This window comes from Diadema antillarum, unplaced genomic scaffold, assembly GCF_040938485.1.
Source record: "Diadema antillarum isolate AM-2024a unplaced genomic scaffold, OU_Dant_1.0 seq00000905_RagTag, whole genome shotgun sequence".
Lineage (NCBI taxonomy): Eukaryota > Metazoa > Echinodermata > Echinoidea > Diadematoida > Diadematidae > Diadema > Diadema antillarum.
The window spans coordinates 146312-174035 of NW_027271763.1; the positions used below are offsets into that span (position 1 = coordinate 146312).

Genomic DNA, 27724 nt, shown 5'->3' on the forward strand with positions numbered 1-27724 from the left:
TGATAACAGTTTCTATTAGTTTTCATGTTCACTTCCATGTACATCGTCAGTGGAATGAAGGAAACATCATTGATAAAATAATATATTTATGCTTCCGCGAAATAAAAGAGTTTCCAAACATCAGGTTTGAACAAAAGGAAGATTGTATATTTTAGAAAAGTGCAGACATTAAAAACAAAGACAAAAGAGTCAACAGTGTTCAACCCAAAACACCTCTTTATTAAGCTGGCAGCAGTATACATCTTTTGGTGGTTTTTTTGGATGCGCAGTCACATGATGCTTTAATTGACAAACACGACAGTGCCTACTTTGGAGCTGGGAAAGGGTTGACCTGTTGAAAAATAAGTCTTAAGCCTGCCGCACACCATACGACTCACAGACTTTGGATCTGAAATAAACAAGTTAGCGCCTTTATTCTGAGGCTATTGTGATTTATTTCGGATCCAAAGTCTGACAGTCGTATAGTCGTGAGTCATATACATCTGTAGTGTGCGGAGGGCCTTAGTGTGGTGGAGGAGCAAGTATAGTGCACCGCTGACACGACATTTGCTCCTGCGACAATTACTCCAGTCTTATTGTTTTGTGTAAAGGACTTAGGGGTAGCGGTAGGGTCGTGATGGGGTTTTAGGTTTAGCTTGATGTGAGGATTAGGGTTAGGGTTTTCTTTATGGATAGGTTTTATGTTTGGCTTTAATTGCGTGCAAGTATTTCATGGGAGCAATTGTCACAGGAGCGAATGTCATAGAACCGCAAGTCCATTTTGTACGAGCCATCCGCTTGGATACTTTAGAGGATGCTTTGGCACCTGTTCCGTGTTTCCTCTTCCTACTTTCTCTGCACGGGGAAGTAGAACATAAGAATTAGAGAAATGCATCCACAATTGTCACATACACACACACACACATGCACACACACACACACACACACACTCACACGCAACTTGCACACATAGCAGCACTTTTTAGATAGCAAGCACAGGTTTGCTGTCTTCAAAATATAGATGGTTTGCACTTTGTTAGATGCTTTCAAGCATACACCCATCCGCCAGCTTTCATGGTTCGTATCCTACTGCTCCTCTCACGCACCTATTCATGCACGCACAAAAGAGGGAGCGCAAAAGAGGAAGGTTACCCATCCAGGCAGTCAAGCCTTCAGCGACACGACTCCGCCACGTCGTCGGGCAGCACGAGAACGCCGGGCACGCCCAAGTCGGCCGACTTGGACAGATCACCGTCCTTTTTCACATAGCATGATGGTTTCTCCTCAACCGTTCCCCAAAATATCAGAGTATACAGATGAAAGGTCAATGGAAAAAGAAAACAAAATTATTAATACTCCATACCTTGTGAAGCAGTTATCCTTAACCATCCTATCCAATATATCATCGTGTCTCGTTCTGATATTTGCTGTGTGAAAAACCCTGTTGTCAGTTTATACCATACAAAATCTAACAGTGCGATGCGCTCTTACCATATTATATTATCTACACTAACTCTGTGAAATCTCTTATTGCTACTCATATTGTTTCTTAGTCATCTCTCATCTCAAGAGTAATGTTTGGAGCTCAGTATTAAAGTCAATCTGTTTCATGAACGTTCTCTGTTGTTGGATACTGGTGGTAAAAAGTCATATCGGGTGTAAAGTGCTGTTATCAGTAACTTTGGACTTGCGTAAACTGCACTGTTTATTGAGATGGAAAATCGTTCAGTAGAATTGAATGCAGGAAAATCACAAAAGGGATTTTTTTTTGGACATAAGACACAATACAAGACTTAGAACTTAAGTGTGACCAAGTCAAAGTCTAATGAAGCAAGTCCTGCCGTTCTAGCCCTTCAAAAGGTGAGAGCGCCCTCTGTCTGTAGATTTTGTATGGAGTGTTGAACAAAAGGGTAAATTTTCATGTGCACTGAGCTGTTCCTTTGGCTTGTGAATTAGTATCTCTCAATAATCAGTGTAGCATCATGTCTGTTCCTTACCCTCCTTGTGTGTAGCAAGTAAGGCCAGATGTACCTTCATTTAGTTGGTGTGTATTAAATTGTACTCGTGCTCGATCCGTTTGAATAAATACATTTAATCGAATGCTAACACACGTTGAAACAGTATGCATGGTAATTGATGCTTTCCTTTCCCGTACATTCAATGTTTGTAAACTATATACAAGATATGTACTGGGGAAAACTACCATATGATCACAGGCCTAGATGGAACGGAACCTAGTGTTGTGGTCTTTATTCGTTACGAAATTACAATTTCATGATGAAATTTTTTTTTTTTTTCGTTGACAAGTGACAAGTGACAATGTCAATCCATACATAATTGTCATTTCGTTGACAAAATTATTTCATCAACAAAATTGTCGGTAATCCTGCCTTCTGCCTCATAAACTCCAGGATTACCAAATTGTCATTTCATCAACAAGATTGACATTGTCACTTGTCAATGAAAAAACGCTTTCGTCACGAAATTGTCAGTTTGTGCTGAAAGAGACCATGAGACACTTGACGCCCCATACTTAACTACGTGTACAAGCTTATCCTCAAAGTCAGCTTATCCTCGAGGTTAAGGAGTACCATCTGAACGTAACTAATGTTGTGAAATCAATGGGCTCGCTGAAATATTGCTTCCCCCAGCACAACTTTTCTCCTGAAAAAGGCTTATACTTTGTATATTGTCCATTTCATCACTGCAGTTATACACCTAGCTTGTGAAGTCAAGTACTTGCGAAATTGTCTTTCAAGTCCGTAGCTATAAAATATTGTGCATTGTGCATACAGTTTAATCTTAAAGCTGTACAATTTGTACTCTATAATATACAATATACACTCCTATGTTTATGCATATTTGAAGTAAACTGTTCGTAATGTATTTCATGTCTCACATGTATTACATTTGTCATGTGTTCTCGTGCAGCTATGTATTCATAGTATTTTCATAATTTGCAATCTTGGATGTGCATGCATGATCATCATGTAATGCACGTGTCAATCAAGTCATTTCAAAAGTAGTCTTAACTCCAAACCTCTTCCTTGCTTGATGTTGGCTTACAATTAGAAAAATCCAGTCAGCAATTCACTGTTGTTCCAATTGTATAATGCAAAAACAACAACAAGAACTTAGCCATTTTTTAAATACCAATCGTTTCTACAACTAATCAAAACACCAACACAAATTCTGAGTAGAAAGTGCTCATCAGTTTCATAGAATTTGCAGCATAGATAAAAGCTGGTCATGGAATTGTTCCAATGACCCTGATTTTCAATGAAATGATTTTTTTTTTTTTAAATCCTAATTAGTATAATCTGAATTGAAGTTTACTTGACAAACATACACGTTGTATTTTCCATTGCAAATCATAACTAGAACATAGCTATGAGCTTTCTGCAACCATTTAATCTGATTGTTTGTTTGTTTCATGGTACATCATGCAGGCACTAGAGGGAGTGACACTGGCATTGTGAACCATGGCCTTTGACCCCGGGGTCACAACTTCCTGCAGCGTCTTCGTTTGGCGAGACATCAGCGGAAGACGACAACACGAACAGCATTATGCAACTCAATCGTGCCTGTATTTTGCCTTGTCCATTTAAAAGCAACAACAAGACATTAAGAAGACGACAATATGATTTTGATATTGTTATACTTAGTGTTATCCCACTTAAAAGTGCAACTGTATATGAAATGTACATAGGATCACCAGAGCTGAGAGAGAGGAGTGGAGAAATAAATCATATTTTGTCAGACGTTCTAATATCTCATGTTTATATTCTGAACAACTAAATGTGCAAAAAAAAAAAGAGAAGAAGTAAAATAGTATTAAAGTTATAGGTAAATAAATGGATGCCTGGCGCATTTTCTTCCTGTGACAATATCGCGGTGGTATATATTTTAAGAGCACCTGCATCGCTAGATAAGTGAATTATGCTATATCATGTAATTGTGATTGCTTGCCGCACTGATACCGAGTTCATACATGTAGGCTTAGAAATGGTCATGAGGCAGTCTCATTAGTAGTCTGACTTTCAGACTATTTTTCTTTTTATTGCTCAATATCATAATTACTGGTACAATACAGTAATGCTACATCCCCATTACATCATCCCTCAGTGGGTCCATGCTTACAGCCATTAGTCTCTAAACCAGACTCGGGTGGCTTTTGGGTACCGCAGACAAGGGTTCACTCATTCCTTGTTGGTCCATTTTCTTGGAGTTAGCAAAAACTCAGATTGGAACCAAGACTAACATTTCCTATAAACAGTATTGCAAGTATACTGTACCGCTTCCAAAGGGAAGAATTTTAGTCTCCTGAAAAAGAGATGAATTAGCTTATATTACTACTGGTAAAGAAAACAGAGTTGTTATATAATGAAGTATTTATATTTTGAAACAAACAAACAAACAAACAAACTAAAAAAACTCTTTGATAAAGAGTAAATGAAATCCTGTGTAGAAGGATATATATTTCATCAGCGAGAATGCTCAGAAAACTTTGGGCTGCATAATTTGCCTTGAAAGGGTGAATGTGTCACAGCCATTTGAGAGCAAATGACAAACATACTATTACATGTTTTCAGTATAGATATTGTATTTTTTTGTTCTATGCCTTTCATATACGCGGCACAGAAATGAGAAAAAAAGGTAATTGTTTGTATCTACTATTTCACTTGTATAATTTATACAAGAATCCATTATGTCATAATTTTCACATGTGGATGATCTGGTGAAATCAATCAACGAAGACATTTTGTATGTAAATAATGATTTCTATACTCATATTGACCAAAAAACATGCATTTTATATATTTGTGACATCTGAATGCATTTGCCACTGCAATGAGTGACCATGATATCTAGTATTGCGTTGATTTATTCAAATCTTTTGATAAAGAAAGCCTGGATTTAAGGCTATTTGCCGCAATGGGAATACTGCATACTTGGTATTTTTTGCAGTGTTTCATTTGAACAAATATTGCAAGTGGACTGATACATGTTTTTGCAAAAATACAAATGCAGGCAAAATATTACCTTCCATCACAAATATATTATGCTAGATATCATAATTATTTGAAGGTAGGAAATCTCTAAAATTTCCTTTCAAAAGGACGTTACCTTTTTTTTTTCTCTTTCTGTCAGGGCGGCTCTTAATCACAAATTCAATCACTCGTAAATTTGTCTCACAATTCCGTATTCACAAAGTATAATTATATACAATATGTCACTGCATAAGCTGATATTTTCACATACAGATATTTTCGTGAATGAGCAGGTTACGAACATTTTTTGTGAGATGTTGTTTTCACAAATTGACATGTCGGCTACTGCATTCATGAAATGCACGAAAATTAAACCCTAAAAACCCCGCAAAAATAACAGCATAGACAGTATTTATGCGTTCTGTTCTTGTAGGGCTCAAGATCAGTGTTTTTTGAGGCCTTATAGTAATTTTTTTTTGGAACAATTTGCTGGAAAGTGTGTAGCTTCCCATGTACTGATTTAACTCTTTATGTGCCATGGTGTACATCCCCTGTGTGCCACATTATTCTGAGATGCCTACGCAGTTATGCTTTGAGAAGACATTCTGTTTTTCAAATTTATGGAATTTTTATATATTTCTGTTAAAAGCTGGATATGCAGTGTGCAAAGTTGTAGGAAAATGCCAAGCCTTGTTTTGATGTAAATTGTATGACAAATGTACACCGTATGGTTACTTTACTTTCAAATCACCTGTAGCTACATTACTGTAAATGTGTGACTTTTGCACAGAAAAATGTGACAGAAACTTATGATTTATGTGCGCATAAAATACAAACATAAAATGCAAGCAAAATGTGAGAGGAACGGATTCACGAGAAACGCTTTCGTTATACTGTGGCATTTGGCGATTTATCGATCAGCTTAGGCGGCTTTGTGTGTCTGAGCAGAATATGCGAAGTTGGCACGCTGTCGACGGAGTCGGATGTGCGAACATGGCACGTAAAGAGTTAAAAGACCAAATGTGCACACCCATTCCAATCATTTCAATTTGATTCAAGAGTTAATCATCGGCTGAGAAGCAGAAGGATGTTGTTGCAATTTTGGAGAGTAACAAGTTACTGTAAAAGTGGAAATTTTCGCGGTGTTGAAATTTTCGCGCATTTCGCACAAGCCGAAACTAGCGCGAAAATAAAAGCATATTTTTATATATAAAAGAATATTTTTGCTCGCCATATGTTCAAGTAGTTGATGTCTTGATTCTGCAAAATTAAAAGCACGCGAAACTCTTCTTACCCCGCCGATCATGAAAAATTAGTCGTGCGAAAATATCCACTTTTAAATACAGTATTGGTATCACGTTGTAGAGCTTGATCTCCTCTACATTATTGTCTCAACTTTAAGAGCTTTCAAGGGATTGTATAGTTTTGGTTGTGACCAAATTTCAGGTTTCTCGGTGAGATAATGAGAAACGTCTTATGAAATATGAAAGAGCATGTAAATCTATGAGGAATTCAACATTTATTTGATGAAAATTGGTTTTGAAATGGCTGAGATATCCCAAAAAGTGTGATTCTAATAAAGTATGGGACCCACACTTTATTACGATCGCTTTGATTTACTTTGTTTTTGGATATTTCAGTCATTCCAATCCCGATTTTCATCAAATAAACTTCGAATTCCTCTTAAAATGGTATGCTCTATACTATATCATAAGTGTTTTCTGAGTATCTCCCAAAAAGTTAAAAGCCCAATTCTCATCTCCACCAATACTGTACCATCCCTTTAAAAGCTTTGAGTTATTTTCATTTTCATTAAAATGTTACAACATGTTAAAGGTGGGTCCCACCTTTTATTAGGATTGCTTTTGTTTTGGATATCTCAGCCATCTCACCTAAAATTGTATCATCCCTTTAATCTTCTCTCAGCAGTAGTCGAGGTGAACTTTCCTCGAGGTGAACCCAAAGAAAATAGAAGGAGGCCTTGCAAAAAAAAATTAGGTGTTATTAAAAAAAGACAAAAAAATTGTGAGTCCACATCCACTGCTTTTCGTCCGTCACATGAAAAATGCTGTTTGCAGCATGTCAATGATGATGGTTAGCAGAATTTTTCATATACTGTATACGCCGAATATTTCGCGAGGTTCTTATTTTCGCGAATTTCGCGAGTCAGGTGCTATTCACGAAATTAAAGACACACGAAAATATTGACTCTGATCTCGATGTGAATGTGACATACGGGTGTGCACTTCTCCGTTCAGTACAAGGCTCCACATTCGCGAATTTAACCACTCGCGAAATTGTCGGGAATTCCTGATTCGCGAAAATTTAGACTCGTGAAATATATGGCGTATACAGTATATGCTCTTGAAATATCTTTAATGCACCATTCAAAATCATGTTTTTGCAAAGGTTTAGATATGTGAATTTTTCACAAATCTGGTCAGTCAGTACATAATCTAATTTTCTCTCTTTTTTTTTTTACTACAAGAGGCTGCTGAGTATGATTTTCTCTTTTCATTGAATCGTAAATTCTCAATATTTTTTATCAGAGTAAACATGATAAAGGCAACTCCCGTTATAACGAAGTCTTTGGGACCGGCAGTGTTTTTTCTTCGCAGCAAAATCTCATTATAGCCAAACAGTGAAGTATATATATATATATATATATATATATATATATATATATATATATATATATACTCGTAACAATTTTGGGACCTGAATTTTTACTTCATTGTAACAAGATTTTCTTTAAACCGAGTTCGTTATAACGGGAATGCTTTGTATTATCCAGATGAGGCAGAAAGTCCTGACTTTTATTTGAGTGATGCAAGTGACATGGATTCCACCATCATGTGTAATGATAGAGGTTATCACAGGGTAATGATAAGAGTTTCTTGGATAAAATTTTTGAAGTCTTCCATCGCTTTAACGAATCCAGGGTTGCTATTACAGGGATTTTTTTTTTCAACAATGTGAACACATCTTCTGTGGATACTGTTCTGCCTTCATTGATGTATCATAGTTGTTGTGCATTGGTCCTACTGAATACTAGTTTTCAACGTGTGACATTTTCTGTTAGTTGATGATGTCTGTACAAGTAATGTAGGTCACATGAGATAGTGCATAGATCTGCGTAAATTAGGCAGGCACTTGTTCACATTAAAGGCTTAATTCCTGAACAATCTGGAGATTTTTTGATGAGTTGAAGTAGGGTGCAGTATGGAGTCATTAGGATTATTGGATATATTCTACACTTGGAAAGAAAAAGTCGATGAATGTCTGGCAGGTATTTTCTTTAACATAATCTGTATCACTTGAAGTTGGTTTCATATTTCGATTTCAGTGCCTGGTTATTTTGGATGTGATCAACATTTTGAATGAAACAGACATGACATCTGCTAAAAGTATGAACAGATAGGTTAGGGCAGAACATAGTTTATCATATTCTTGAATTTGCCAACTGTTGCAATATTTGTGGTTTTAACATACTGAGAGGCATTTTGTGTAGAATTGTTTACTTCAGCCACATTAAGTGATTTTACAGCGTAATATCTCTTAGTTCACTACTTGGACTGTTTTCAGCAGCAATCAATTCACCCAGCCATGCACTTTGCCTACTTCTGACGTTGATGACGTGTGACATATGAATCATCACGGGGATAGCGCAGTCTTTAATACTGGTAGTAAAAAGCACATGCACTACATGCGAGTAACGGATCAGATGACAATCGGCCAGAGTCTGGACTACACATCTCCGTGTTGTCAGACATTTCTGCATCCCGTAAACATCTTTATGTATAATGCTTTTGTGTTATACAACTTAACTGTATCATGCAAAACATCTTAAAGAAATTTCCATTGAACTCCAGAAAAATTTCCAGCAGGTCCTATTTCTTTGTCTCTATGTCAATCCAACCTCTCAATCCAACCTCTTTTCTCCCATTGTGCATTATGAAACTGAACGTTGTCGCTATTTGCCCCTTCGTTATTCTGGTGAGTTGACGGAAACAATGATTGGAAAGACTAAACTATAACAAAAGCTGTGGAGATGCTGGAATCTCTGCACCCACTATCCTGTACTGTGTCTCCTCGGAAGGGTTGTATGGCGCAGCACGCTGTACCGTGTCTCCTCCGGTGAAGGGTATGGCACCTTGATGCAGAGGCGCAATGACACCTATGTACAATAGGCTTGCCGGAACAATACACTTCACATTCGATGCAGTCCAGAGGTAATCGTGATGGGCAGTGATGTAGAGTACCAAAGTGTGATGTCATGGCCATTCATCACCATGCAAACTGGTTCTAAATAACCTCACCTGGGGTCCGTTCCATAAAGATCTTGGGAGAGACTCTTTGCTCATAAGACACACTTATGAGAGACTTCATGAAATGGATGTCAAAGTCCCTCCTAGCCACCTGATTATGAGCGACTTTGGCCACCCTGAGATTATGTTTTCTGTAAAGACTTTAAATGACTTCATGAAATGGACCCCTGGCCTGAGTGTTTTTGCACCCACCTGCTTCCAACCCAAGTTAAAAAAACAATGTACTTTCTGCTTTTCTATTGTGATGAGCTTTTGGCAAATTCAAGATTATTTTTCGATTGTATGTGTTTTGTGTTTTGTTTGTTCATTTGTTTGTTTATGTCGTATGAGCTCTACGCAGACAACATTCGGAGTTAATTTTTGAACAAATATCTATCAAAATCCCCAAACGCAACTTGTGAATTTCACATCATTGTGAGAGCAAAAAGCTTTTCTATACTCACCATGTATACTTATATTTCAGTGTTACTGTAAATGCCTTTTTCATTAGCCATCGTTTCTGTTGTAATTTTATTATAGCTATTGTCACACTGTTATTAGTATCATCATTGGCATCATTTTCTTCATCGATAACGAACATGATAATATTGTATTGTCAGTTGTACGTTGCCATGAATAATCAATTGTCGACTGCAAAGAAAGTTTAAAAGTTTGGTATTGTTTTGGTTGAGATGGGCTTCGGGTTTCCAACTTGTTTGTGAGATAATGAAAAGCCTCTTCTGAAATATTAAAAATTATACAATTCTAAGAGGAATTCAAAATTTATTTTCTCGCAAAAGGTTAAAATCTGAATCCTCCATCTCGACCAAAACCATACTCTCACTTTAAAGATCGAATGTTAGGATTCAATAACAACTGTAAATTTGAATTATTTTATATCATCAATTTCAACTTTCTTTATCTTCATCCGTCTGCCCTGTAACCTTTGATTAAAAAAAAAAAATGACGTCAATTGAATTGTGATCTTGTTGATAAACTACTTGGTGCTTTAAAGGGATCAAGCCATTTCTCAGAGCGTCCATTATGCATTTTATACACGTTGCCGTGTGCTATTTTTTGTGAAAACACAGCATGGACGATCAATCGAAAGATGTGAATTACAACTTTGAATTTTGTACATTCAATCATTTAGTAATAAAAGCGTGAAGAGACTGAAGGTATGTTAATCTCATGTATGGCTGCATGCAGTATATGAGTGGTAGGTAACAAGTTTCTAATAAATTGCATGTACTTACGTATTGTTGTGCCATATAAGTTATGTAAAAACTCCCAACTCCTTTTACGATTTGCAATCTTGTTTTGTATCAATGGAAGTGCGTATCCATTGAATGTACACGATCAAAGATAGTTTTATGTAAAACTTGGATATATATAATGTTTTGCCAGCAACTATACGTAAATGTATTATGTTTGTTTAAAACAATAAAAAATGAAATGTTAAAAAGAGCGATTCTGAGCCCTGTATTTTCAATGTTGTGTTTTATCCTCATGGGTGCATTTAACAGGAAATTATATATATATATGTATATGTATATATATATATATATATATATATATATATATATATGCATGTGTTTATGAAATAACGACTTTTATCCACATGTTGGTTCCATCACACGAAAGATGTTAAAAAAAGAGATTGTAACATTACAGTATTGGCGTCCAACCAGTACAAATTGTTGGACGCTAGTAATGCATTACGATCTCTTCTTTTCATCTTATATAATATATAAAACATACATACAGGTATTTATTATAATACTATTATATACCTATATGTATGTTTTATATAATATGTATATACATGTATAATAAAATATATGTATGTATTTTCTGTGTATGTACATAATCGTTCTCATTGTATCATAAGTATTAATTTTAACAGAATTTGGAAAAACACGATGTTAGCCCTTTATTATTGTTTAATTACCCCTCTCATCGATATACATGTACGTATACTTAGAATTAGGCAATGGATGAAATGACTGCAAATAAAGATTGGAAAAAAAAAAGAGTTTAAAGAGTTTGTGAGAGAAAAGGTATGAATGAAAAACGTTGCGCAGACAACCAGGATGCCTCGGCACATTCCTACGGCATTGACTCGTGTATCTTATCGAGTGGTTCGCATTATCGAATTCATTTCAATGTATCTATAAAGCTGAAACATTTTTCACAAGTAACTGACAGAAACTCTGTCTTGGTGACAGAGAAGTATTTAGTAATTTCTTTGAGTCGAACTCTGAAAAATAAAAATAAAGCGTTTTCCTATGAAAAAGTAATTGCAAAATAATGTTTACAGCACACAGGGAACAAACAGGGAAAACAAATTCCATGTTTCATGATAAGTTCAATTTAATCTTTTCAAAAGTGTCATTACATTTTATAACTTTATAATTATAAAATACAATTTTTTTTCAAATAATTAATGTTTTACATCTTACTTTTTAGTTTCATACTTCGACATGATTACCTCTATAACCGCAAATTTTCTTCTGATGTGTTTACCATTTATATAGCCGTGTAGCGATGCGAATTTTGTTGTTTATTACAATGTATAATCATTTCTGTCCCAGGGACTTTGGAAAGTTTGTACAATGCTATTAGGCTTTCTGTGCCCACCGGCGCTCTAAGCACACACAGGGTTGTCGTCCTCCAACTATCTAAAATGAATCCGACGCCAAAAGCGTTGAATTTTCATTGGTAATGGCACAGATATTCTAAGGCCATATTTTGATCAAAAGTTCTCGACAGCATATCGGTCTATGGTAGCACATCATTATCCTATTATGCAATTCCGTGTAGTCGATATACAGAACGGCATAATTATTTTCTCGCACCGACCTTTCAATGCACTTGTCATCTTCATGATGTCACTTGTACCGAATTATAGTCAGAACGAGGACTGAAATTATAGACATACACTTTTAGGAGGCTCTATAATTCTGACATTTTCGACATTGGGATAGACATTATGCGGGATTATATATTTCGTTCTTGTCGCCAGTTGGCACACAATCATGTTATTTCCTTCGTGTGAAGTAGATGTGGACCATAACGCATCCATAATTGGCAAGCTTTAGATTTGCGACGCTAACGCTAAAGACGACGCTATGAGACTAAAAATGGTGTTCTGCACTTGCGTGAGGCGGCCATTTCCATTGTCCAACCAGGGAGGTTGTGTTGTCTTAGCGTTTGCGTCGCAGATCTAATTATTAAGCTCACTAATCATTATGCATCTCACAACGCGTCGGTATACAGTCGGCGCCGCTAACAATTAGCACTGATGCAACCTGCGAAACAGGACTGGTATAGAGTGAGTCGAGCGACCGAAGCTTTTCTTTGATCGTTTGGTTTCATGCTGATGGATTGCAAACCCTCGACGGTCCTGTCATCTTGTTCGCTTTGTGTAGCTTTTTTCATGCGCCTCGATCCGTTGCAGAGCAATTAAGCCAAGTCAGGCGCTATAAATTTCCTGTCCACAAAATACGATCGGTTTTACAGTTTTGGTCGGCGAAGGCGTGTACCGTGCTGTGAATAAAACAGACAAATTTAAACCATGAGAGTAGAATCATCACCTCACTCTTAGCTCGGTTCAGTGACGTTCAGTCAAAAGTCATATGTCGGTGCTTTATTATTGTGATCATCGGGTATACATGAGAAATCAGGTAGACTGGTAGGCGTAAAGTGACGTGTGGTAATTTTATTACAAGTCAAATGAGAATACATGAAAGAGGGCGTCTATTATACGCCCCATCACGGCCCAGCATGATTATTCAATGAAAGGAAAATGTCACAAAACTTCACCGCCGAAATTTGTATGAAGGCTCCCGGCTTCACAGTATTTCCTGTAGTCTAAAGATGGGTCACGTCCATTGCCTGTAATAAAGCTATATAAGTTTCCCCTCCCCCATTTTGGCAATAGACTGTAACTATGAAGTTTACTTTCTGGCGTCGTCAAGAGTGTTATTGGGAGAACAGGGGGGAAATGGCTTTACACAAACTACTCTTATCTCCTCCTCCCCCAACAGTCTCTAGCTCTCCCTCCCCACCCCACCCCACCCACCCCCATCTATATTTCTTTCGTCCATCTTTTCCCATCGCTCGTTCTTTCCACTCACATTAAGCTAGGTGAAAAAAAGTCACAGCTTTACTTTTACTCATCCCTGCATGGGAGGGGAAACAACCTTCCAGTTATGGACACGGTGTTTCAATCGGTGTCCTCCAGATTTGTGAGGTGTTGACGAGATTCAAGATTGAAAGCGGATCTCGTTAGTTTGGTCTCTCATTAGTCTCTTCAGTGAGGATGTGGAAAAGGTTACACACACATTTTCGGATTGATTACTGACCTGGTGACGGTGGTTCTCGTTCTAATGAGAGCTGAAAGTCTGGCCTGGTATTACCAGTCCCAGATGTGGTGGGCTGGATCTGTCCTGCGTCACTGTCCACGGCCATGACCTTCTCGAGAGCCACTCGTATTCGGCGAGCCTGCGCAGCCGTCTCCGCTCGCAGCTCGAAGACACCTTGATGTGCGATAAACGTTCATTCAGTCAATCTCACATAAGTCGAAAAATTGGCTTAGTGGAAAAAATATCCAGATGGATATGAACACGTGTTAATTCTATTGTGTAAGTCAAAATTCGGATAAGTCGAAGGATATTTTCGGGGCCCGGTGGATTCAACTTAGGTAAACATGTCTAAAGTGGCCACCCAAGAGTGACGAAAACGGGTGGCCTTCATAGACAAGTGCATGGCCGCTATAGACAGGTTCTGCGACATTATTGCTCACTAGCGTGCATATATAGCAAGCATGCAAGCCTTTTATGAGTGCATTAATTACTATACCTGAAAGGCGAGTGAATGTAGCGGTGGCGATCATTGGACTATTCACTATAATAAACATGCATGTCGACCGCCACGGCTGCAAAGCAAAAAAACATACTGAAATATCGCGGCTCCGTATGGGTTTGTGGTAGCTATACTAAACAGTTGAAAATCTACCACTAGATACAAAAATTGATGGCCGCCGGCGGCATTGGGAAGACAGGTGACCGCTATACACTTGGTCGTTGACATGGCTTTTGTCTCGGGAGATTGTTAGTGGCCGTATAGGGCAGGTGGTCGCTAGGGACAGGTGGCCAGTAATTAAGACAGGTTTGACCGTACCTGAATCAATGCCGTCCGCGTCCAAGGTGAAGCAAACGATTCCCGCCCGATTCAAGCACTCCACGATCCGACTCAGCCTCCATCGCTTGATGCACCGCGGAGGGTTCAGCGTGGCCAGGCACAGGGCGTGACGGTTGACGTGGACTGTCAGCTGGTAGTCGGGAATGATGAACCCACGAACTGGGGTTACCAACCAACTTTCTGAGCATCGTGGTTTAAAAAAAAAAAGAGGAAACAGTGAATTCATCATTCCAGTTTTAAAAGGGAAAAATATCAATGGAGAGAAGGGTCGTCCTCCATTGCTTCTCTAGACGTCGATACACGGAAGTTGTCTACGGCGCATGATGCTGCTGCACAAAATTGATAACCGAGATATAACATCATCAGGGCATTTCATTTGATCAAATGTCAGTGGCGGATCCAGGGAGGAGTGCACCGGGCGCCCCCCCCCCTTTCTTTTTTAATTAAATAAAAGACAAAGAAAACAATGAGGGAGGGGTGCGTGCGCCCCCCCCCCCTTTAATTTTGTAAAGGCGCCCCCTCTTAACGCCAAAATCCTGGATCCGCCCCTGAGTGATGTGTAGGCCTCACATAAAGGGCATTAAGCACCACCCGCGAGGGAAAAACTTCTTGATCCAAACTATTTAGATAATTCTGTGATGATTTATATCGTTTTATACTGTTCCATCGCTTTCAAACAGAAATATAGGTGTATTTCGCCCCATTCGGATGGAATACTTGTACTCAGAATGATTTTGTCAAGACAGTGCATTATGAATATCAACTACAATACTCATGTCATGTTTAAAAGAAAAAAAAAACATTTTCGCATCAATTTTCATCATTATAAACAAAGATATTATCAACATGATATTACTCTAACGTAACAAAGAGTACATGCAGTATAACATAACAGAGAAGAAAGTAATATAGTTACCACTTGAAAAATATGACTTCAGTGCAGAGTTCCATAAATGGAGATCCACAGCGGCCGTCTCTAGAGTTGTGAAAACAATCGTATCGGTTTCGAGTAAGATCGCCCAGTAATCGCTATCGGCGGGTGCGTTCTGCCTCCCGGCTCGACGACTCGATTGCAAGCTGCCCCGCTCCGTACCGACATACGTGTCCTTGGTGAGTGTGAACGTGCTCTTCAGCACCTTCTCACTTCGTGATTTGTAGAGCTTCAGTTGGAAAGTAGCTTAGCATGATATGTAATGTGAAAGTAGAGTAGAGGTTATGAAAAATCAATATCCATTGTTTGCAATTATGAACGGTGATGCGACAATGGCTAACTTGAACAGGTGTGACTTGAACAGGTATAGATAGGCCTTCACATACAAATTCGACCAAGTCAAATCATCCGCATACGCTGTAACTTAAAGGGATCGTACAGTTCTGGTTGAGACCTTATTTCAGGTTTCTAACATTTTTAGATGAGATAATGAAAAATCTCATGAAATATGAAAGAGCATGTAATTCTATGAGGAATTCAACGTTTATTTGATAAAAATTGGTTTTGAAATGCCTGAGATATCCAAAAAAGAGCGATTTTAATAAAGTGTGGGACCCACACTTTGTAACGATCGCTTTGTTTTACTTTGTTTTTGGATGTTTCAGTTATTCCAAACCCGATTTTCATCAAATAGACTCTGAATTCCTTTTAAAATGGTAGCTCTGTGCTATATCATAAGTGTTTTCTTGGTATCTCGCAAAAATTTAAAAGCCCAATTCTCATCTCAACCAATACTATACTATCCCTTTAATATATAAGGTGAGCTGTCCTGGTTTGCTTCTTTTCTTTTTCGATTAATGTGAGGCACAAGTTATTAGAATGTGTCACATTACATTTAGGCAAGGCTTCCTCAATATGATTATCATGTTAGCATAGACAAGTGAAAGGAACACTCTAATTGGAGTCACTTTAAGTCACACCTTCGTTGTATTTGTTCCAAAATCAATGTTCAAGCTTGCGCTTCACTGAATTGTTGCACGATGCTCGTATTTATGGAAATCCACTTTTTTGCTGTACTTTGCTACCAATGCACAAAACAATAAAGTTGTGATTCAGCGTTCATGACTTCCTGGTGATTCTCCACAAAACGATCTAAAAATATTTGCAAACTTGTACGTCCTAATAGAGTTTTTTTTTTTTTTTGGGGGGGGGGGTCATCTTTTTCTGCATTTGATTTGTTTTTATCTCGAGACAATTACAAAATGTGAGCATTTATGAGAATAAATGAAGGGAAGAAATAAAATGGGATTGATCATGTATATTTTTTCTTCAATATTCATTATCTTAAATTTCTCACCTGTCCGCACGGTGCCCTGAAATACGACCCATCTCTGTAAAGAAAATGTCGACATCGAAAGAAATCACATACATACTATGACACATATCTCTTGAATTGTGTTCCGATTATCCTACTCTCTACTATAACATACTTCTTGATATCAGGTTATCGTTTGCGTCCACATTCACATAGATTATCAACTTACAAGACTGGATAATTGGTAATCGGATGATACCGTTCTACGTGATATACAATTTCATGCTATTACATAATGATAGTTGTGTAATGAGTCTTATCCCTTTTGAAGTGTGAAAAATAATACATGGACAAAATCGTGCCGTATGTTTCTATCCACACGTATCGCTGCCCTGCGATATGAACCCGTGCGACCGTCTGCGGAAACAGGCATTGTGAGGATCTCCTATCAATAGAGAATCTGTTCTTCTGTTTTCATTCATGTCACGTATATCTGCAATCGACATCTATGGATCAACTGCAGACTAATATAAAAAAGTGTTCATTTTAGTATTTTTATACATCATTCGGATTCATAACATATTTCTCCTAAACTATCTTATAACATGTTATTTGTTATAATACGTAACACACCGATATATCGTATATGAAAGGCATCACGAATATTATTCGAGACGCCTTCGGTATGTTGCTGTGTTAAGGGATAAACGAGTGAATTCAATGAAGCTTGCGTGTTTTCTTCTTCTTTCTAATTGTCTTTAATGCAAGACACTTGAATGAAAAGTGACAACGTATACTCTTTACGGAGAAGCAAAGGAATTGCATAATACTGCTTTCTTTCCCTTTTTTTTACCAAACAAAACGCCGTAATAAGAACAGTGAAAATATGGAAGATAACAATGGAAGCTGTTGATCTATACTATTATAAGTATTTCTATGTTCTGTTCACTTCTTTCATAAATGATTTAACCGTTCCATCAGAGAAACACAAATTTGAATAGATGGATTTTTTGCCCTTCTGATTGGCCTTTAGCCGATGAAAAAAAGAAAAGTGGCATTCAAATGAAGATTCTTATTGATATAATAGAGCCCAGGAAAAAAAAAAGATGACGGATTAAGATGTATTATTGTATATTGATGTGTGTAATTTAGTGTGTATGTGTGTTTGAGTAAAGGGGGAGGGAGACAAAGAGCAATCAACAACTTGCACTAAACAATACTGACAAACAAATGAACAGATCTACACGTAGAAAAAAAAAGAGATTGTGACATTGTTAGGAAAGTATGAATCCCATGTGTATAATATAACTTTGTACACAACGCATATAAGGTAATTGTATATGTAAAGGTATGTGCGTGTATTTATGCATGATACCAATGAGAGACCGGGGAGATGTATTTATCATATCTTGTTAGCTCTTGCCTGTAAATCAAGTTGTTTGCACCCCCTGCACAAAATACTCACCGAGCGAGTTTTTCCTGTTAGCATGTCGACGGTATGCAGTGCTCCAGCCCGGATCCTAAACGGAAGATTCTCGTCCGACGACGAAGCTGCAGAGAGAGAGAAAAAAAAAAGGCGCCACGCAACATGTCATGTGATAGTAAAACACTTGAATTCGCAATTCCTATATCACGAAAGCCCTCTGCTTTCTTGAATTCAAGTCCCTTGCACCAAATAACAAAGTCATATCTGCGTCAGAAACCGGGTTACGCTACAGGCAGTTTGACGTATATAGTTCGCAATGTTCTTGAGTGGAGAAGACTGCTTTCTCTTAATAAAGCTTGGGTTTGTCGACACCCCTCAAGATCACTCGTATTGAAGAAGCAAGTTGCTGTAATTGCCAATTCAAAATGTACGCCATCCATGACAGAAAAGGCATGACATACATAAGTAGCTGTATATTAAAGCCCTGTCAGCGTTTTCCAGTGTCGAATTTCCTGTGATGACTAAATTGACGCTAGCTTGTAGGGAAAAAAAGGGCATGTTGTTTGTTTTTTTATATCCTCAGACATTAATAGGTCCTATGAATTCAAATGAAAGCTGTATTCTAAGTGGCTCTATTGAGGGTCCTACTCAATGATGCTACAATACACGTTATAAACTCATCGTGTTTATATCTACTGACATTGATCTTTTCATCCCAAATTACAAATGAGATATAATAAAGCATTGTCCATTTGAAATACATACACCAAACACGCACCACACAATTTTTTACATGAACTCATCCTGTGCTTTGTTTTTCAAGCCTAAAAACGGCACCTTGTATCGAAATGTATATAAATAAACAAAATAACACATTGCATGATACACTTGTCATGGTTAAAAAGTACAAACATGCGTTTTCATGGAATCATGAATCACTATCCAATTACTAGCAGGCCTTCTATACTGGTATACTATAATAGACACACGTATCAATTAATAATAATATCAATATGAATGCAAACTTCGATGCGTCCCGTTTGTGCACGGAAGAGGAAAAAACGGAAAAAGAACGGTAAAAGCTTGAACACTATACATGTTTGCAACTATTATGCGATACCAGGCGGCCATAATATAGTTTGAGGCAGAAAAATAAGTGCAGATATCGCGTTATACCCATTTTTTTTAACACTGCAGTAGGCTATAATAATTTTAGTAATCATCACTTGATGTCATAATACAGTGTACTTGAGCGCCCTGCATTATCCATTGTCGGGTATAACAGTCATGAAACGATCTCCACAGAGCCGCGTTACTTGATCTTATTTAAAGCAGGAAATGCACTTCACATTATCGCCGATGATTCGAGCCACTGGTCTTAGCTGACTTACCACCTGAATCCGATCGTCTGCTCATAATGTTCGAATGGAAGTTGCCAAGACAACGAAGGGGAAGAAACTGCTGCAGGCGCTAAAGCCAGACGATAATGCAGAAAACACGAAGACGGGAGATGCGTGTGTGATTCGTCTAATCAGCATTGATCCGGGACATTTTTTCTAATCACGTCTGTGATCCAGATTCGCTAACGGTCGAAGACTTCTCACTTCATCTGTGTGACGTGAAGAAAGGAGTGGCGCTAAACCGGCTGGCGTCTGGTCAGTGATAGAGAGAGAGGGAGAGAGAGAGAGTTGCACGTAATACAATAAGCAGGGGGTCGTCTATAATACCTGCGTGTGTGTGGGTATGTATGTGTTGTGTGTCTGCGTGTGTACGGTTTCGATGTGTTGTGTGCTGTGTGTGTGTTCGTGAATGTACGTGATGTGTACGTCTATCTGTTTGTTTGTCTGTCTGTCTACATAAAAGACACTGAGTGGTTTGGGAAAAGCTCGAGCCCGCATACTTAGTATGTGACATAACTGTGTTTACATCTTCACATGATCGGTCAGCACTGTTGAGCCGGGGTGCATGCTTGAATAATCTCCAAAAGGCGACGGAATTCAATTACGTGCGCACTTACTCGATGGAAATCGTGCACCGGTAATTCATGTCTGTAGACATTGACAGAATTGATAAAGGGCATCGGTTAGTGTATAACACTGCGTGTGAAAATCGTATTCTGTACAGACCCCCTATGATTCTCCCAAAGCAAAATAGCATTAACAAGATATGCAAGCAACGATTTTCGCGCTTGTAATTTTCCGTTGCATACTATTGACTTTGAATTGTAACACTGATAGATGTGTGCGTATGTAGGTAAACATATGAAATAGAGATAATAGGTAAAACGATAGATAGATATATAAATAGAGAGAGGGAGAGAAAGGAGTAGTAACAAGGAAAGGTTTATGAAAAACAACAGTAATATACTAGTAGGCCCTACTAGCAATTAGACAGATTACTGTGGATATTGTAACACATCCGATCGACACAAGAAAAGCGATATTGTGAATTCATTGTCATGGAATATTCGTGTGATTATATCCCCGTCATCGAATTCAATATTCCCCGGCCACAACAGTGACCAGAACGGTTTTGGGTATAATGAGAAATCATGCATGAGTTTTGCTGTGGAAAAGGCGTATAGCATGCTCAAAAGAAAAAAAAATGAGATTCAGCAATTAGCAGGACAGTATAGAATAATGTTAATGAGAATGGTGCGTTACCGGTATAGTATGTATGTTTAATTGGTAGGCCTAATTGCTTTCGTGGTAGGCCTTTGTATAGGCTACTCGGTAATGTGGGGGATGATGACGTCATAAAGGTAAATCGAGCGCTACATGTTCGTGATAGATGGAAATAATGAGAAAAAAAATCTCATGTGTTACTGCTACTATTTAGCTAATTTGACTACAGGCCTACATACATTGTTCAGTCGTATATGCAGACCAATCATGATCAGTATAAGTAGCAATAAGTCTTTGACGAATGGCAGCATATTAGAGTTTGTTAAACTGATGAGCAGAAAAGACATTGAGTAATCACAATAAAGGACAAGTCCACCCTCATAGGCATGTGGGTTATAAATGCAGCAATATTAGTAGAACACATCAGTGAGAGCTTGAGGAAGATCGGGCAATCCGTTCAAAAGTTATGAATTTCTGAAGTTTCTGCTCACTCAGGGCTGGATGAGAAGACTACTATGGCTTGTGATGTCACATGTGTACAACAATAATATTGTATAAAGAAAGAATAAAGAAAATTCAACATATTTTCACTTTTCTCGCATAACAAAAGAACACTTGACTTCTCTCTTTCAGAAGGTATACAGGGGGAATAATATTACCCTTAACATGACGTGTCAGTAACAAGTTGAAGAAATGTGCACTTTATTCAAAAAGTGAAGTTTTGTGAAATTTTCTTTTTATTTTCTTTATTTCTTTGTCTCATACGCATATGACATCGTACACTTTAGTAGTCTTCTCATCCAGCAGTGACTGCGAAGATACTTTAAAAATTCGTAACTTCGGAACGGATTGTCCAATTTTCCCCAAACTTTTACTGATGTGTTCTGCTAATATTGTTGCATTTACTCAATCCACATGTATATGAAGGTGGACTTGTCCTTTAAGCAACCAGTACTTATATAGTGTACAATTAGGGCCTACTATGTTACACTCCAACGAACCCACTCACACGTACACGTACATCGGACATCACTTTTTTTTTCTTTTGAAATTATAGGCCTGTGTTGACCGACGCAACATATACATTATTTCATTTTAGTGTCCAAGATTTGAATCTGCAATCGATCCTGTCGTGAGTTAACAGCTAACGTGGAACTATACTTTCGTTGCACGGTGCACCAAACCTGTCACCGGCATTTCATGAAGTTGTATAAAGCATGGCGCGTACAAAGTTGATTCATGTGACCGTGGCAAAGCGTGTCATGCATAACTATTATCTAGTTTTGGTATACACTATCGGCGTTATTATAACCATCATTGTTATTATCAGTGCAATTATTATCATCATCATCACTGGTAGTAGTGTAGTATTGTCATCATCATCACGATTATCATCATAATTATTATCACTATTAATCAGTTGGTTGTATCATTAATTCATAAACGACATGATGGGTGAAATAATTATGCCAATAAGCATGAAATCACGTATTGTGATTCAAGCCGAGCCAACTTAGCGAAGAAACGAATGAAGCTCTGGCAATGTTCTCTGCACCGACCAGATTTTCTATCCATCAGCGATACATCAATGTTTGGTTGTTTGATATTTAAATTTGTATGACAAATCTTTACATAAATAATGACATTAAATTTTTACTCACTCTTTAGGACCCCTTACTTGTATAATACGTCTGGATACAAACAGCACACAATCACCCTATAAAATAAACGAAGTTACCCAAAGTATGAATGATAAGATATGCTTTTGACAAGACACACGCACACACACACACACACACAATGATAATAATAATAATATTAATAATAATAATAATAATAATAATAATAATAATAATAATAATAATAATGATAATAATAATGATAATAATAATAATGATAATTGGAATTAGCTATATTAAATGCACTGACCTTAGTATAGCAGCCACTGTTCAGTTGACTTTAAGAAGAATTCACGATCAAAAGCACTGTCGGACAAGCGGCAGCATGTTTTCAATTCACGGTGTACACTCTTTCACGACCAGACGACCATCGTCCCCAAATGCCGTGTATGAAAATTATGAAAAACAGATTTCCCGCGGTAATCATGCGAGAGATGAAACATTAGCAAAGAAGCCGTAAGAACATCGCTGCTACCCTCTCTTGCGAATGCGCACTCTCTTTTTGTATAAAGGGCTCAGTGTGAAGCAGGCATCACCACCTTAAACGTGGATGGAGAGACGTAGCTTAGCCCCACTTGCGTCCCAATGACGTCTCTGTTTTGAACCGGATATCCGCCCACTGCTGCTGTGAAGTTGGAAGCGAAGCAAATTAAAATGAGAGACATACACCAATCAAGCTGAAAGCATCTCATCAATCGAGTCGTGGATGTTGACGGTGACTCGGGAGACGCCGGGGAAGTGAGGTTTGGATCTAATGCTGTATAAATGAATGCTACGGATGTGGCGATTTTCTTCGCTCATTATCAATAAACAGGATGTGCATGTGCTGCATTGGACAACATTAGCGCTGGCTTTACTCGCGGTCTACTTCAGTAGCAAACAGAGTGTAGTGGGATGAAGTGCTGATGGGTAGTAGGCCCTACATCATTGTGATTCTTAAAGCGATGGGGGTGCTACGTGATGGGAGAAGGGGACACTTTTTACAGTGGCGGATGGGGGGGGGCACGCAACACCCTCTTAATTTTTGTTAAAACAAAAGAAATAAAAAATAAAAATGGGGGGGAGTCCGCCCCCCCCCCCCTCCCCCTTTAAATTTGTAAAGGCGCCTCCCCTGTATAGAATTCTTGGATCCGCCCCCATGCTTTATACGTCCTTGATGATATAGCTTTCGATCTGATTAGTGACTTGCTATTCATTATCATTGTCATCTGTTCAGGATGGTTAGTTTTTTTTTTGTATAGCTCTTGTGATTAAACGCTTGTTTACTCGTGTCATCACTATGTTGTTTTCGTGTGCGATAAACTTAAATTGATAATAAAAGAACAAAAACAACGGCATAATAAGACTGATGCTGGGATTCTATATATAAAATCATGATACGTTTAATTCACTTCCGGATCAAAACGCTGAAGGTGGTTCGTACTTTTGGGTCATGCGATCTATAGTCGAGTGGTGAATGCATGCTATTAACATACTTTTACTCCCTGAGCTAATGGCCTGCTGAGAGAAATTGTCATTGATGGAGGAACTTTTACTCATGCATATCGCTCAGTGGGGAGCGGGCCCAAGTTAAAAGTGTCATGTCACTTATTACTGTAATTGACTTCATCCAAGGATGGCGGGACCTGCCGGGAAGGGGTAAGGGGGATGGGGGCGGGGGCGGGGGGCATCTGATCTCAAAATTCCATCATGCAAAAAGAGTGCCACTTTATTCTGAATGAAATATGCCCATTTTGGTTTTTACTCATTCTAGTATAGGGACCTACCAGACAAATGACAGTTTTTCTTTTTCCCATAAGTGTTTTTTTTTTTTTTTTTTTTTTTTTTTTGGGGGGGGGGATGTATCATTAGCTTCTGATTTTTGTAGCAACATACACACACACATGCACGCACGCACACACAATATATGTAAATATGTTTGTATGTATGTATGTATATATATGTGTGTGTGTGTATATGTATATATATATATATATATATATATATATATATATATTAAATATATATATATTATATATATGTATATATGTAAATATATATATATACATATATATATATATATATATATATATATACATATATATATATCCGTTGGGTATATCCGTTGGGAATATAGTTTGTTGAGGATTGATGAAAAGTGCTCGATGCTGTATATAAAGCAGAGCATAATACTAGGCGTATATGCATGTTTTTGCACAGGTACGTCATAATCTTACAGAGAATTATACATATATATATATATATATATATATATATATATATATATATATATATGTATATACATATATAATTATATATATATATATAATTATATATATATATATAAAACAGTATATATATATACTATATATATATATATATAAGTATATATACTTCTTCTTCTTTCTTCTTATATATATATATATATATATATATATATATATATATATAACAGAAGTATTGAAACAAGTTCACGCGGTTGACTACAGGTTCATCCGTATCCATTGCAACTCTGAGTTTCATGCAACCTCCATGAGGTGCAATCATCAGGTAATTCAACCGCGTGAACTTGTTTTAATACTTCTGTCTAACGCTCTTCCCTCTTCGTAGTAGGATAGAATCACCAAGTGTATATACATATATATATATATATATATATATATATATATATATATATGCATACTTTGTATAATAATAATGGTTTACGAGTTCCACGTCAACTGCCTGATTGACAAAATTCTAACTGCCCACAAAGGCATACACTCGTTCATGCACAAGGATGACTGTCATCAGTGTAAGGGGAGTTTGTGGAGGGCACGCCAGCGACCATATGCCGTTAAGCCCTCAACGACATAGGGTTATTAGGCCTATAGTACAACACAAAATGTGGCTGATCGCTTATCTTTTAACGGCAGTGACAATAGTTACTTTTGACCATGAAATGATATATAGTTGATGTGATGAGTAGGCCTATAGATGGATGACCAATGCAAGACCAGATGTTTGCATTCATGGCCGTCACTTTCGTCCTGCCTTCTTATTATCTGAAATTGACAAGTCAAGCACTTTGTTATACGTAATGCTCTACACGCATTGTGGACTAAATTTCCGTTCATTTTTTACTTTTGATTATATCTTTAGAAAATTTTGTGAATCATAATGAAGCATCGACATCAGATATTATTTTCATGATGTATTCCGCGATGGCCACAACAAAATAGAATACTATACCACCCTTTTATTTCGTTAATACCACATGCTTTCAATAACCAGGGAATTGGACTTTGAATCTACTATATTTGAAAATAATATTCAGTCATATACCATGTTGATATGAGCATGACAATATGCCTTTCATGCAAATTTCAAAGAAATTTTGAAAAAATAAATACATATCATTGTCTGAATCTGATCTGATGCACAATGTTATTTGAATATATCAGTATAAGGTAATCATGCCAATAAGGAATCCATAATATAAATGTTTGTATAGCAAATGCACGTCATTGACATGAAATAGTCATTAAATGTGATTATTCCTTCAACGAAGAATGATTCATGCACCATACGCAAATCTGTCCTGCAAATATTTTTGTGTTATTATAATAGCCCAACACGGAAATTTGTAGTGATTTCAGTATAATATGGTATTCACGATTCTATCTTTACGGTTATGATATTTTATTGAGGTATATATTCCACACTATAAAGCCAAAGAATAATAAAAAAAAAAAAGAGAAATGGTAGTTGAGAGTTTGAGTATCAATTTTATTCCATCCCTGCTGGTGAATAGAAGACGGTGTCCCACAGTGTGAAACGCAAGTGAAACAAGCTCTCCATTAAAACAATGGGTTTTATAGCTTATTTCCATCAATAAAAACTAAACTAAACCATATAATTGAAAAAAAAAAGATCTGTCAACTTTATTGAATAATATACCCATCCAAATAACCAATAATGAGAGGCAGCGGCTGTGTCAAGAGTGTACATGGACATTTGGCTAATCGTCAAATCGTGAAAAAAAAAATCACGGAGTTTCTTATAAATTATAAGAGTCACTCAGTTCTTGATTGTGATATACACTCTATGTATAGCTATATCATCTTAAATTTCTCAGAAAGAAATACAAGTATAGGCCCACTCGTCAAAAATAGGTTATATGTTTAATATGTTCACTCTAACCAACGGAATGAATTAAAGAAATCAGAAATGCAGAAATTTTGATACGATTTGAGAGAGAGAGAGAGAGAGAGAGAGAGAGAGAGAGAGAGAGAGAGAGAGAGAAGAAATGGTGGGTATGTTTTCAAGAATCAGGGATGTCGGTTGTTACATCGGTTACACTCGTTATTCCGAAGGTTCGTAATTTCCGAAAATGAAATAAGGTTCGTGATTCCTAAGATCGATAATCCGAAAATGAAATAAGATTCGTTATTCCTAAGGCTAATAATCCATAAACGACAAAAGGTTCGTAATTCCGAGTTACCCCCCCCCCCCCCCCAAATTGTCTGATTAACGGTCCTTACTTCATTCTAGGACTTAACGAACCTTATTTCACTTTCGGATGACCGATCCTTCGGAATCGCTAACCTTGTTTCACTTTACGACTAAAACGAAACTTCGGAACAACGCAACAATAATTATGATTGGATTTACAAACCCTACATTTTAGGATTAACGAATATCTATGACAGGTACATGTGGATTTTGTGTGTTTCAGAGTGCTGTAATAACGAACCTCGGAATAACGCGTCGTATAGGCGTTGAATGAGATGTGGTGATATTTGTTTTGATAATAAATGTATCATAAGAATCATGGTCTTATTATGATAAGCATGCGTTGATGGGTTTTACTGCACAGCAGGGGCTTGCCGAGCCACATCGCGTTGACACATGGTATTTTCCACCGACTGCAGTCATTATCATGCACAGAATGCGGTTCCCGGAAGACGTTGAAATTTCGTACTGAACTTTTGTTTTTTCTAATTTTCAAACAAGAAACAGTAGGGCATCCCCCTCCCAAACAGCAAGAGGGAACTTAAAATACATTTCTGGAATTGAAATGACAGATATACTTTAGATGATGAGTAGGAATTTTGTCAACCTCAAACTAAGTGCACTATAAGGACCGAGCGGGGGAGACTAAGCACAGGGCGGATCCAGGAATTCTGTAAAGGGGGGCGCGACTAATATTTCTGGTGCCACTTCCGGGTTACATTTCATTTTTTTTCTTTTTATTTCTTTTGTTTTTAACGAAAAATAAAGGGGGCGTGCGCCGGTTGCGCCCCCCT

At 37.5% G+C, this 27724-nt stretch overlaps 2 protein-coding genes across 2 annotated transcripts in view; one reads left to right on the top strand and one right to left on the bottom strand.

Annotated features, from left to right (window-relative positions):
* Positions 1–1248, top strand: part of LOC139741112 (BAR/IMD domain-containing adapter protein 2-like) — a 115278-nt gene extending 114030 nt beyond the window's left edge. The window contains exon 15 of the mRNA XM_071651701.1: positions 1107–1248. Coding sequence (XP_071507802.1) covers positions 1107–1248 — 142 coding nt within the window. The remainder of the gene's footprint in view (positions 1–1106) is intronic.
* A 7753-nt stretch (positions 1249–9001) lies between these two features.
* On the bottom strand, positions 9002–19424 carry LOC139741115 (uncharacterized). Its single transcript, XM_071651704.1, has 7 exons — positions 19403–19424; positions 18194–18279; positions 16771–16804; positions 15399–15659; positions 14462–14662; positions 13645–13818; positions 9002–9123 (listed from the first exon to the last, which is right to left on the bottom strand). Exons 1-7 carry the CDS (start codon positions 19422–19424, stop codon positions 9002–9004), a joined length of 900 nt encoding a protein of 299 aa, XP_071507805.1.
* Between the last annotated feature and the right edge of the window lie 8300 nt (positions 19425–27724).